Source organism: Helianthus annuus, chromosome 5 (assembly GCF_002127325.2).
Source record: "Helianthus annuus cultivar XRQ/B chromosome 5, HanXRQr2.0-SUNRISE, whole genome shotgun sequence".
NCBI lineage: Eukaryota > Viridiplantae > Streptophyta > Magnoliopsida > Asterales > Asteraceae > Helianthus > Helianthus annuus.
This window is the reverse complement of record NC_035437.2, coordinates 147,143,355-147,158,137: the sequence shown is the minus strand read 5'-3', so window position 1 is coordinate 147,158,137 and position 14,783 is coordinate 147,143,355. Positions and strand designations below refer to the sequence as shown.

Genomic DNA, 14,783 nt, shown 5'->3' with positions numbered 1-14,783 from the left:
AATATAACACTACTCACTATAAATGATACGTTTAAGTAAATACTTTATATTTATTTGTTGCTTTAGTAATAACAATTAGATATACATAAAATATATATTTATATAACAACTAAATTTCTATATTATATTATGATACGTTACATAAAGAATGTGAAGAAAATTTTTAAATCTCATCCTTATCTTGGGGAATGAGACGAAGTAGAAAAAAACCGATGAACACATAAAGGTTTCTTTAAAATTTTGGTATGATAATGAGAAGACTCTTAAATCTTAATTGAGAGAGAGTTGGTGGCTGAAAACGGTGGTGATGGAGATGGAATGTGATGGGTAATGGTATATCTAATTCTAATAAAAAATTACAGATAATGTTATATAATATTCTCTCTTTCAATTCATTAGTAATATTATTAATTAATTAATTTTTGTTTGAATTAATAGATAAATTCATCACAAAATATTTCATTATTTCTAATATATAAAATCAAATCCGAATATTATTATTTTACATATTTTTTGTGGTGTTGATATGAAATATTGATGAATATAATTAAAAAATAACATGTTAATAACGTAACACTATAAAAATAACATTTCAATAGTGTAACACGATGTTTCTTAGATAATAGCAATTATTTTTTTTCTCAAACTTGATTTACGTAAAATAGATAACATAAACCAAACCATATGCTTATCCATTTTAAGAAATAATAAAATCATAGGTTTTAAAATTATAGATAATTTATATTTTTTAATGATAAATTAGAATTAGATATTGATTAATAATATCATTAATATTAATGAATTGGTGGAGAAAATGTCATGTTGGATTATGCTTATCCATTTTAAGAAGTAATAAAATTAAAGGTTTTAATCCTATAGATAATTTATATATTTTTTAATTATATATTATAATTAAATATTAATTAATTAATAATATCATTAATATTAATGAATTAATGGAGAAAATGTCATGTGGCATTATTGAGAGTTTTTTTTTAGAATTATATGCCATGTGGCATTAAGTGAACTCTTTTATTAATACTAATGGGAAACCCGCGCGTTGCAGCGGGGTCGATAATACGAGGTCTTTAAATGATAAGTTTTTTTTAATGGATACACGGGGCGGTTAAATAATAGCATGCTACGTTGTATATACATTCGAGCACAAAAAAATGTTTGGGAAACAAGGCGTATTATTTTTAGGACATATGATCTAAAACATTTGATACAGTTCATGAAGTATAGTAGTCCACATACATGAATGACATATTGAAACTAACTTAAGTGAAGGTTTATAGAGTAGTTTCTTGAAATGTGTACCCATGTCGTCCGTAAAAAAACACAATCAACATAAAATAAAGAAGGCACTGGGCCTTATGCCAAAGTGAGGCTTCTTTCCTTTCCATGGCTGCTGGTGCATAAGGTTTCTCATTTTTTTCTGCCCCTAGTACTTAGGTTGCCATAAGAATCCGTCTAACAATAGCAATATCAATCATAACACAAGTCATCAGAAAAACAGTTGCGCATATATAATTTTGCTCCTAAATAAAACAAAGTGGTGAATAGTTAAATGTATAGCAATTAATCAAGCGCATCTGGTAACAAATGAATAAAATACCATCTAATTTGTACTTAAATAACATGATAATAAAATTTAAACTCAATTTGTGCAAAAAGACATACCTTCCTTGGGGCCATGTAGGCTTGATAGCTTTTTTCACTACGATCCTTTCACAGATTTGCTTTTGGGTCATCATCATCCACTCCAATAACTTTAAGGTGTTACCAAGGAAAAAAAACAAAAATCTTAAACTAATAAATGACATCACCAAGGAAAGATGCAGATTCCATGAACCTATTACCTGCTAGAAATACATCTATAGTTCTATGGTTTCTCAAGTTAAAATATCAAATAATATTTGTCTGTGATGTTTTCTGTCAAAATTTAACAAGGCTTACAACAACCAATTTAGCATATAATCTATAAACTTTTCAAGCATAAAAATTTAACACCAAATAACAAAATCAAACAAAACTGAGTAATAACTAATAAACAATAATTATCCATACCTATTGGGTGATGAAGTTACTCCGCCCTCTCAAGCGTAAACGGCACATTCACCAACGACCTAACCGACTTCTCAACCGGCGACCGATAAAACCCGCCACTCCCATCAATCGCATCATACAAAACCTGAGCCTTCTTCACATTCTTCTTCTCAACCTCCACCAACCCACTCCCATCAATCGAATCGAATTTTAAGTTTTGAAAACTGATTTCGAAGCTTGATAATCAAATTCAAATAGACTCAAATTTCAAATTTTTCGAATCCGAATCGCATACTAAACACCCCTAGATACGACCCCGGAAAAAACTAAAACTTACAGCATTGACAAAAGGTTCAAATGTTTCTGCAAGAAGGAATGTCAAAGTTGTTCTGGTATCAACTTGTACTCCTTGCTCCTACTATAATCTTTCTTTCCATTTTCTAGCTGATAAGAACATCCATCAAACAATAAATAAACAGATAAACCTTAGAAAAAACAGTATACTCAGATAATGTACTTCTGGTTGAATTTCAATTTTCAGTTAAAAAACCAACTGACCACTACCGGGATGTAATCAGATCGTTTAACGGATAATCAAAACAAAACCGATTTAATCAAATTACGTAAAACCTAAGCAGTGTTAATTCAAAAACATCGATCAACAACAACAACAACTATAATCGAAACCAAAAGGTGGAACCATACCGACCAGCGGTCAGAGCACCCGCAATCCCTTTTGAAGAGCAGCATGGATCGACAAGTTATAAGGGAGATGAGAGTGAAACTGACTGCAATGATTGCCTTGATGATTGAGTTGCCATTTGTTGATGGCAAATTGAACCGGTGAACCATTCACTTGCCCATGATGAAGAGTGCATTCAATTGCGAGTGATAAGGACGAAGATTATTATAATTGAAATTAATGTACCTTGTAATCCCTCTTGCGTCTTGATTCAACGTTTTAGGGTTTTAAGTGTAGAGATGGAAGAAATTTTAGAAGAGAAGGGAAATTTTAGGAGAGAAAACCCAGTCAATATTACCATACTATCACCAAAGCCAACCTCATAATCAGATTTTATTTTAGGTTTAAAATAAATTAGGTAAAACATTATATCAAAATATGTAGCATTATGAATTATTTTTTATAAGTTTCCTATTTAATGTATTGAAAGTAATTGTAGAATTAAATGTTCGGTTTTCATACATAACTCTTAATTCTTGAGTTTCTTTATATTAAATAGAGTGATAGGGTGTAAAAAAGACAATTATACCCCTCAAACATAATTAATATACGCATTGTGTGTTGTATACTAAGCATTTCTATTTGTACCTCTTAATTTTTAAGAAGTCCCTAGGAAAATGCTTTATAATATAGTATAGATTAGATTAGATTCAACCGAGTTAAGTGAAAATGAATTCCAATTAATATGACTATAAAATTATAAGAATAATACTGTAAGTATTTTGGCTTGGGAAAACGCATAATACCACTTTGTAGTGTAACCTAGGTTTTTTTTTTTAAGATCCTGAATGAAAACAATCCAACGCAATTTCTAAAGATTTTTGGATAGAATTACTTTAAAAAAATGTCAACTATTCTAAAGATTTTAGGATAGAATTACTTTAAAAAAAATGTCAACTAAATATTTAAAAGTATAAATCCGTCTATACTTTTTAAAATGCTTTATTTGACACTACTATAAGAAATTTGTGCAAAATTGTTATTCCTCACGTATAGCTAGAGCCTAGAGATGACTTACTGGGCTTGCCTATATGAAAATGGTATGGTTTAAATTCTTATAATTACAAAATTTGATGGTAGTTTAGGTGTAAAAGAATGGTTGTTTAAAAAAAAAAGAGATTAGACATGAACGAGTCCAAACTTTGAGCGTTGTATAAAAATCATGACTAAGGAGAACTTGAATCTAAAGCTACTCGTTTAGATTCTTATGTAAAACCTCAAGTTTGATTTTGTAATTTTACAAGCTTGTTTGAGCTAAGTTCGTTTACTTATTTAGTTATCATTTTGTTTTTGAATACATACTATATATATTATGTTATGCTGGTCCAGACTAGCAACCTAATCAAACTTGGTGTATAAAATATAGATTGTGCTCTGGTTTAGGCTTAATGTTGAAGCTCGACTCTAGTAATATAACAAGCTTGGTTGGGCTTGGTTCATTTGATTATTTATTTATTATTTTGTTTTTATGTAAAAACAAATATTATATTATATTAAACTTTAAACTTTTATATAATATAATATAGTAAGTAATATAACACAATATTATAATGTATCATATTATAATATGTGTGTAAGACTGTAAGTGATATGCTCGTTCTGACTAAGGAGTTAATCAAACATGACATATAAAACCTGCGTTTGAGGTCGTTTATTTATTCTATTAAATCATAAGTTTAATTCGAGCGTTTAACCTCAACTAAAGTTAAATTTTTAGTGAGCCGATCAAACTAAACTCACTAGTGAACCAGTTGCTTTACAAATTACACCCCTGGTCTGAATTGACACTAGATTTGGATCCTCAAATTATTAGTAGGCATTGACATGGAAAGTCACTCCTTATCCTTCCAAAAGGATTAGAAGAATCCACTGTTGAAAAACAAGAAATCATAGTATAGACATGTTTCACACGCATTGACATACTCGGTGAATTTTGACCCAGTTTCTTCGACATACTTTTTAGATGATTGTAATTTACTTGAAGACTTTCGATTAGTTTAGTAACACTTCACCCGTTTGAGATGTAATAAAAGCTCATGAATGTGTTTTTTTGCCAAAATAACCAATCGTGTTTAGGTAGTTTCATCCATTATTATATGGTCTCATGCTTAAGATCATGATTATGAGTTTCGATGGTCATATACAGGGGCGGACTCACATGGTCCGGGTCGGGGTCCACGGACCCCAATCTTTTTTTAGAAAATAGTAGAACCGTATGTTAAATTTTTCAAGGACCTCATAAAATAAATTAATTGGACCTCATAGTATTAAAAGCAAAGATGGTGTGGTGGTAAATCCCCTTGTGTTCCAACAAATGGATCCTAAGTGCAAGTCTTACATGTCTTGTTTTTTTAGTTTATTTTTTCATCAAAATTAAATTAATGTTTTAAAACAGCACAGCCACCCAATGACCATCTAATTTGCTTGTTTAAAATGATAAATTGAATATCGATTTTATTTAACATTTGATTACCAAATAAAACTTCCAACATATAATATAGTGGTTTCATGTCCACTAAATGCTTCTACATTATTTCCTAGCCCACTCGACTACGATGACCGACCCGAAAATTTTAATGTTTGGTTGTGAAAAATTCTTAAACAAAAAAATGGACCCCAATGAAAAAAAAATCATGGGTCCACCACTACTCATATACTTTATATATTAGCGTGAACCGAGTAGAAGGTCTATGCAAGGTTTTAGCAATTTGTATAACATGTTTTTCCTCCAAAAGTTTAGAGAAAATCAAAGTATGTTTTGGTTGCTTACTTGCCTAGTTACTCTTATTTCACGAAACTTGAACATAAACGGAATTCGAATTTGGTTTTCCGATTCACATTGACCAAATTCAGATTTGGTTTTTCGAATCAAGTTAAGAGTTTGTGAGTTTTGAACAGAACTGACCCAAATTCAGATTTTATATAAATTTTAAGAAAAAAAACATTATTCTTACCGTTTTATTTACGCAGTGCATCAACCTCACATCCTCAACCGAATTGAAGAGATATTAATTGAATTAACTCGAATTTGAATCGATGTAATTAGAATCTAATACAAACTTACTTTGAAAAATTCCAAACTCAAGAAAACTAATTCGATTAAATCAGAGAACCCGAAAATATTTCCAATTCTTTTAACCCAAACAACCTAAAACCGATATTAAGTTTTTTAAAATGATGTAATTATAATATCATCATCCACTTCACCAACCTTGAACATTTGACCTTTAGTGGAAAGGCATTGAACATGCTTACCCAATCCACAGCCGAAAGACGATATATAAATTTGATCATAATCTATTACCGTATAATGACAATTGTTCGTCATCTTACCAATTATTAAAATAATGAATCTTTTTATTTACTTTAAATAGATAAAGATAAAATAAATTTAAGTATGTTTGGCAATTTCACCCATTTTCAACTTTTAAAATTACATACCATGCTCGAAGAGTATTGTACTAGATTAAATTTTTATGTTTTAAGAAAATATATAATTTTACAAGTTTAGGGGTATATATGAATTAACATCCTGTAAAAAGAATGAAATTTGTGAGAAGGATAAGAAAGAACGTGATAAGGACATATGTCATTATTTAATTTATTAGGATAAAGACAATTAAGTAATTTAATAAAAAAACTTAATTAAAGATAAAATTCAAAAACCCACATGCAATGCACATGCAAGTTCCCCCGTCTTTTTTTAAACGTCAATAATATTTTATAAGTAACTTTTTTTTAAAAAAAAATACACCATAATAATGAGTGTTTTTTTTTATCTTTAATATGAGTACCATATTGCTATACTTATATAGAAAATTTTTATCTTTACTATGAGTATCATATTGCTATTACTATACTTATATAGAGAAAAGAAATTACGTTTCAATCGAATGTTTTAGTCCATGGTGTTTTGTCTGTGTTGTTTTAATTGTATAGTGATTCAAAGCGTTGTGTTTTACAGTAAAACACCATGAACATATATAAGATACCATAACATTGCAAATATCGTTTACATTCAATCTTTCAATCTTGTTTTCTATGTTGTTTTATTTTAGGAATTCAAAGCAGATTATGGTGTCTTGTAAAAGGAAAAAGTTAGCTCGTCGAATATAATGATATTTTTTTATTGCTAATGGAATGGTGTCTTTGTATACTTGTATGGTGTCTTGTTTTCTATGGTGTTTTATTTTAGTTCCATGGTGTTTCTGTATAAGAAAATGGTAGTCTGCTGAGCTCAATGTTATGGTATCTTATATACGTTCATGGTGTTTTACTGTAAGTAGTTTGTTAAATTCAATGGTATGATGTCTTATATACGTTCATGGTATTTTACTGTAAAACACAACGTCTTGAATCATTATACAATTAAAACAAGAGAGACAAAACACCATGGACTAAAACATCCGATCGAAACGTAATTTTTTTTCTCTATATAAGTATAGCAATATGGTACCCATATTAAAGATAAAAAACATTCGTTATTATGGTGTATTTTCTTTAAAGTTACGTATAAAAAGTTATTGACGTTTAAAAACGGTGAACTTGCATGTGCATTGCATGTGGTTTTTTGAATTTAAAAATGTTAAATTTACCTTTATACCCTTAATATAGAAAATTAATTATTTTAATGGTAAACACTATTTATAATTTTGCCATTATAATCTCAACCATTAGATTATAGATCAAAGGGTGTAGATTTCTTCCTACACTTCTCACAAAACACACATTTTTACAATAACCCTACCCCATATAGATTCCTTCCTACACTTCTCACGACTGAAATTCCAGATTTTGACTTTGACTGGAGCGTTTTAGCTGAGGACTTTATTGACCGAATCAACACTGTCTAGAGGGTTTTAACCTCAAAGAGATTCCCGACCGGTTGAAGGTCAAAGTGGTGGCAATTAAGCTGAAGAATTCGGCTTCTTTTTGGTGGGAACAAGTCAAGAGGCAATAAAAAGGGAAGGTAAGGCTAAGGTTAAGGCTCACGCTAAGTCATGGGTAAATATGAAGAAGCTATTTAGCCGAAAATTCCTAGTGACCAAACATCTTCAAAAGGCTTCCTTGGAGTATCATCAGGTTACGCAGGGGACAATGTCGTTTGAAGAGTTCATCAATCTCTTAGACCTCTTATGAATGCATTATGTTGTGGACAAGGAAGAAGAACAAGTGTTTGGGAGGTCCATAGGGGATTTGAAACCTGAGATCTCGGACATGTTTAAGCTATAGAAGTATTGTTCCTACAATAACGTGTGTAAGTTGACCCTTAAAGTAGAGAAGCAACAAATAATTAAGGCCAATGCAACATGATCAAATGCAACAACTAGGACACAAGCACTAGCCACGACACCGTCAGTGTCAGGTCTCTAAACCACCAGCGAATATGGCAAGTTAACTAAAACAACGAATACGACTAAGGGCCCTCGACTACAAACCGTTTGGCACCTCTTATGTTATTTATCAACTATACTATTTATTTAAAATTTTATTCAATTTAGTGTACATATAAAAAGTTAATACAATAAACTATAGTTAGTCTCATATCTTATATCTAAAATATCTAAAATACTATTAGGGTGCACGGGGTGCCTTTGGCAACCCCATGCGGTGACCCCTTTTCCCGCTCGGCAAGAACACCGCCATCCATGCGGTGAGTAGAGAGAGGAGAGAGAACCGGTGGCGGCTCACCGAAGAGAGAGGGAGGAGAGAGAGAGGGAGTGACCAATGAATGTTTTTCTTTTTTTTTAAAAAAAAAAAACCAATTCACCTAAGAGGGGAGTGCCGCCATCAATTTAGGGTGTTAGGGGAGTTTAAGAGGGGAGTTGACGTGACACACGAGGATTGGTTGGGCGTAAGAGAGGGGAGTCACCTATTAGGTGAGCACCCCTTACACCCTTACACATTAACCACACAGAATACACACATCAAATGAGCATTATATAAAGGAGAAGAACACTCAACCCCAAGTGGAAAGGAGAGATAACAGAGCCTTCTTTCTCCCACACCACAAACCCAGAAACCCCCAATTATGGTTGCCGAATTCCTCCCCAAACCCACTCACAATTCCGGCGATTCCGCCGCTGCTCCGGTCATTCTCGGCCTTCTTCCAGCCGCCCTCGTTGACCACATAGCACGCGTTGACTCTTCCATCCTCTCCACAATTCCTGGCGAACCTGGTGGCTCCTTTCCCGTACACATTCTCCCCTAAATCTTGCTTATTATTTAACCTATAATTCTGTTGTTTAACTACTTATTTAGTTGGATCAAAACCCATGTGATCAATTGCTTAAATTATAATAGTAATTGGGTTGGTTAGTTAGTTCTTAATTTTGAGGATCTGAGGATGGTCATTCATTAACTAAATTTGGTGGTTTTTATTTTTTAATTATATGAATGAGATTTGGGGATTATGATGTAATTAAAACAAAATAATTGATCATGGTAATTTAATTGAATTTCGTGGGTTTTTTTTATTTTTATTTTTATGAATTATGATCATATAAGCTTACGAAATGCAATGAGATTTGGGGATTATGGTATTGTTAAAGAACACTAATTGGTCATGGGTTTGTGTTTGTTTTAACAGTAGAAGCACTATGAAGTTATTTTGTCAATGGACAAAGATTTGCTACTTTACCAGAATCTTGAAAAGATCTTGAAAAAGTAAAGCTTGTCTTACCCATATCACCATCTAGGATATATATGTATATAAAGGGTGTTCTAGTTTTTTTACATGTATATCCCGAAAAGGGAGTTCCACGACATGCGCATAACGGCTGTATATTTCTGTATGGGTGTATACGGTATCCTTGGCTGCTTTTATACAGGCGTATAGGGCAACGTATGATGCCCTATACAGGAGTGTACCAGAAAAAATGTACACTCGTATACGGCAATATAACATCAAATCAATAGGGGTTTGATTAGTAACGGTGGTGTGCGTATAGCCTCTCCCTTTATAAAACTGTAGATTACTTTCATCATTGTCATTTTACAATAATCAATTATTGAAGATATGACCTATAGGGTGTGTTTCGATTTATTATATTTCGGATCTATGGTAATAATCAATAAGTTCTTGATTGTCCGCACATGTCCACCCCTAAATCTTCCTTATTTTCTTGCTATTTATAATTTATTCAGCCTATAATTGTGTTATTTAACTACTTATTTTGCTTAATCAAAACCCATGTAATCAATTGCTTAATTCTCATTTTTAACTCGATCTCAAGTTCGCCATTCATTTTTCTGCTACAGAATCATTAGTTGAAATGTTGAATTTGTAGGGTTTTATGATCCTGTAAGATCAAGTTTCTTGTAATTTTTCATGAGATTTAGGCATGTAACAGGTGTTGAGGTACTGCCTTTTAGAGCATTCACATCGGAATCCCTATATCATCCCATCCCTATATTTTAAGGAAAAGTTTTAGGCTTTCGTCAAATGTTTGCACTGTATCCGGTTTCCTTATACAAGGAATATATTAAGGAAATCATTAGTCACTCCCCATATCTATTCCCTATACTTTTATTGTGAGTAGAAGGAATTTATTTAATTGATTAGAGAGAGATATGGAGAATTGAATTTTTTTTTTTTTTTTTTTTTTTTGGGGGGGGGGGGGGGGGGGCAATGGTTATTCTGTATTCCGATGTCAATGCTCTTACATCGCTATACGCCGTTTAACTGCCGTTACATGGCTACGCGTTTGACTGGAATGGCTAAAAGTAAACGCCCTTTAAGAGTTGAAACGGCTGATGTGACAGGTAGCATGTAGCGTAGTACACCACTAAAAATGGGTGTAAATATAGAAACACCCTTATGTAGTCATTTATCTTTTAACGGCAGACAAAGATTTGCCACTTGACCCGAATCTTGAAAAGATTTTGAAAAAGTAAATCTTGTCTTACCTTTCTAAGAGGAAATATGCGAATTTTAAGTCACACTAATCACTTCTTCAACACACACATATTATATGAATGTGTGCATACTTCAAGAGGAAATATGCGAATTGGGGTCGAACATTTTTATATCACGTTGTTTCATGTTTTTTTCAACTCTCATACACAATTTAAAATGGTGAATACCCCTTTTCGTGTTCTTAAATGATAATAGTTGCGAATACTGTTACCAAATTCTGTTGTTAGTTAGCTTACATATTAGTTTTACTTCTCTTTTGGTAGGTTGCAGCCGAAGAGTTGAAAGATATACTAAAAGAGGTTGATACCCATATTTTATCTTCACCAAACGATCTACCCCCCGTAAAAACTATAGCCGGAGGGAGTGTAACCAACACCATTAGAGGGCTTGCAGCGGGTTTTGGGATCTCGTGTGGAGTAATTGGAGCATGTGGAGACGATGAACAGGGTGCTCTGTTCTTGAAAAACATGAGCCTTTGTGGTGTAAATATATCAAGATTGAGGGTGAAAGATGAACATACGGCTCAGGTGAGCTTCATAAGAGCAACAGTTCCTTTTGGTGTTTTTGATATTGAAATTTAAGTGCTGAAATCTGTTTGTTGATGATGTGGCGCAGTGTATTTGCTTGGTTGATCCGTTAGGTAATCGTACTATGAGACCCTGCCTTGCTACTGCTGCTAAAGTACAGGTGTGCTCTAGTTTCACACTTCATCGTTTATATCTGTACGTAATCTTATTGGTCGCAAATTGACTAAGGGGCTGTTGTTTAGATCTTAATGGTTCAAACCTCTTATTGGTTCACTACTTAATGGTTCAGACTGTTTGTTTCGTGAGCAGATGTCTGAATGGTTCAGACATTTGCCTCTGAATGGTTAAGCATTATACTGAGTCTGAATGGTTAAGACCTCTAATCTGAATTGGTCAGACATTTGCCTCTGAACGGTTAAGCATTATACTGGCTCTTAATGGTTCAGACAGACCTCTTACTGGTTCAGCACTTAATGGTTCAGACCTCTTACTGGATCAACACTTAACCATTCAGAAGTTGCCAAACAGCCCCTAATTTCTATGTAAGTGGGTCAAATGGGTAGTATGTGAAAAGTTGGCTAATATGGAAGGTGATAAAACGTGCTGAGCCCGCGAATGAGTCAAAAGATTTCCAAAATTCATAAAAGTGAAAACCTTCTAACTCATGAAAAAGTAGGTTATAACTTTTAATTATATAGTGTTGTTTTTATGACCGTATTTTACAAATTAATTGTTGGTGCCCAAGCCTTGTTTAGTTGTTTACCATAGTAAAAATTAATAATTGCCCATTTTGACCGGAACTTGTCTTGACCTGACCCGTAGCTCAACCCACCGATTTTGCCACATCTATCGTACTTTTATAAGGTTTTTTTGTTTTTTTGTTTTTTTTTTTTTTTGACATGGTAAACTTACATAAATTCTACATGATTTTTATTTTCAGGCTGGTGAACTAAAGAGGGAGGATTTTAAAGGCTCTAAGGTAATAAAGAATCTATCGTTCAATTATCCAAAGTTGATCTAAAATTAGAATTATTGTCAATAATGATCTTAAATTCATTATTTTATTTTTGATATTTGCTAATTTCTTTTGTATATTTTTTTATGGTATAGTGGTTGGTGATGAGATATAGTATATACAATTTAGAAGTTATTAATGCGGCTATCAAAATGGCCAAACAAGAAGGTGTTCTTATATCTCTAGATTTGGCTAGTTTCGAGGTAAATCTTTTTGTTTTCTTTTCTCTAATCTGTAATCTTTTATTAAATTTCAAAATATAGGCATTATGAGAATGTAATATTGACACTACTTTACACGGGCAGATGGTTCGAAAATTTAGGGCACCTCTTTTACAACTACTGGAGTCGGGTAACATTGATCTTTGCTTTGCCAATGAAGATGAAGCAGCTGAACTTTTAAGGTGAGATTTTATCTCGAACATACAAAAAATCTAGCTAGAAAGGAAACAGGTACTCGAGTGATGAACAATAAGAACACATTCATTTTCTTCATTTATGTTTGTTTAGAATATTAGTGAACAAACATAAATGCGCACGGACATGTTCATTTTCTTAACAAACAAGCATGAACAAGAAACTCCGCTCGTTTAAGTATCCTTGTTTGTTCGGTTAAAGTTAAATGAACGACACGAACAAGCTTCGTTTTTGTTCATGTGGTTTGTTTATAGGCCTAAACCAACCTGACACGCTTCCTTTAACCCCCTTGAAGGCAGCCAAATGTTTTACCTGATTCCGTATCGATCTTTTATCTAATCTGCCCATTTTCCATGTTAATAATATGCAGTGGGGAGGAGGCTGTTCGGCCAGAGGCTGCAATTGATGTGTTGGGCAAATATTGCCAATGGGCGGTTGTAACATTAGGTGCAAACGGATGTATCGCAAGACATAAGAAAGAGGTCAACCTTTGAATTTAGCTTTTTATGATTTCTTTTCTAGATTTTTTCATGTAAAGTATATGTATAAATAATATAGGTGGTGAGAATTCCAGCTGTCGGGCAAACAAATGCCGTTGATGCCACGGGAGCAGGCGATCTTTTTGCAGGAGGTTTTTTGTACGGTTTGGTAAAAGGGTTGTCGCTTGAAGAATGTTGCATTGTCGGGTCTTGCAGTGGCGGGTCTGTGATTCGGTCCCTTGGCGGCGAGGTGTCGGCGGAAAATTGGCAGTGGATGTATAAGCAGATGAAAACCAACGGTCTTTCTGCTCCTGTCGTCGTACAAGATCTCTAAGAAGAGTTGTTTGTTGAATTGAGTCTAAGTTGTTAAGTTAGACATTCTTGGTGTGTCTAATTTATTGAATGGATTTAAAGACTTTTATAAAAATCTAACAAATGTCAAGTCTTTTATTTCGTTATAGTTCTCAACAATTTAGAGCAACATAAGATGAGCCGGGCTGGATATCGAACCGGACACATTAATGGTCCACTCGTCAGGCCGGTAACCGGATTTAAGAAGTGGATGCACACAAGTGTTATTAGCCCAGCAGCAGTTAGGTATCTCATTACCCATGGTATGCCTTAGAGACGTTGAGTTGTATTATATATACATAATATACCTTAGCCCATGGTCCAATAACTGTTAGCCCAACAGTTTGTAGGTCCATTTTAAAAAGTAGGTGGAAAAGGTAAAATATCTTAAAATATCATACATTATTTGAAATTGTCTCCTACCTTTTCACCTTAAAATATCATACATTTATTTGAAACTAGCAATAAGACCCGCACGGGTTACGGTGCGGGTACATCGCAAAGATCGAATGGATTAGTCCAAACATCATGTGATGCGTTAACCATGTGAAAACGTGCATTTAGACATATTATGGAAAACGTAACGGGTATAACGGAAAATCTGACACGTATAATCAAAAGAAATTAATTAGAACTTTTGAAAAAAGGGGAAAAAACCACAATTTGACTCCACTCGGTTCGAGACAAAATTAACGGAACATTCATAAAACAAACACGGAAACATATTATATTTGACCTCACTCATTTCCCAAAAAAGTTTACGTTGAAACATACACCAACTCGAATTTATACAGAAACGTACATAGAAGTAAGTACGTAAAGAATGTTTTTTTAATTAAAAACGTGCTATATTTGATTTAACTCGTTTCCATAAAAAGTTTGCGTCATATAGGGCAAATCGAATTCATACCGACACGTAAATAAAAATATGCACGTAAAGTTGAATACTAAAAAATATGTATCACATGTTGAATACTAAAAAAATATGTAATACACAAGTATATATATTCTTCATATGACTAAAATAACATAGTACATTATATATAATATTGTATATAAATAACATTATTTTTATTATTGTTTTTCTTTTAAATATAACTTTTACTTAAAGTAATTGAAAATAAATTTATTGGTATGTCATAAATATTTTTTGTTATTTTTATTAATAACTTTTAAGTTAACGGTTTATATATGCCTTAAATGTTAGTTATTTCAAAAGAATACAATTTAAGTTAACGGTTTATATATGCGGAATGAAATAATTATATAATTAATGTTTAATTTAC

At 32.7% G+C, this 14,783-nt stretch overlaps 1 protein-coding gene and 1 long non-coding RNA gene across 2 annotated transcripts; one reads left to right on the top strand and one right to left on the bottom strand.

Annotated features, from left to right (window-relative positions):
* Positions 1–1,175: 1,175 nt before the first annotated feature.
* On the bottom strand, positions 1,176–3,086 carry LOC110941455. The gene is made up of 4 exons (XR_002594094.2): positions 2,755–3,086; positions 2,071–2,493; positions 1,684–1,772; positions 1,176–1,473 (listed from the first exon to the last, which is right to left on the bottom strand). It is a non-coding gene; the product is annotated as an uncharacterized LOC110941455 (long non-coding RNA).
* A 5,639-nt stretch (positions 3,087–8,725) lies between these two features.
* LOC110941456 (uncharacterized sugar kinase slr0537) lies at positions 8,726–13,604 on the top strand. Its single transcript, XM_022183093.2, has 8 exons — positions 8,726–8,984; positions 10,973–11,236; positions 11,325–11,396; positions 12,177–12,215; positions 12,347–12,454; positions 12,557–12,654; positions 13,038–13,149; positions 13,226–13,604. Exons 1-8 carry the CDS (start codon positions 8,823–8,825, stop codon positions 13,478–13,480), a joined length of 1,110 nt encoding a protein of 369 aa, XP_022038785.1. The 5' UTR covers positions 8,726–8,822; the 3' UTR covers positions 13,481–13,604.
* The last annotated feature ends 1,179 nt before the right edge of the window (positions 13,605–14,783 follow it).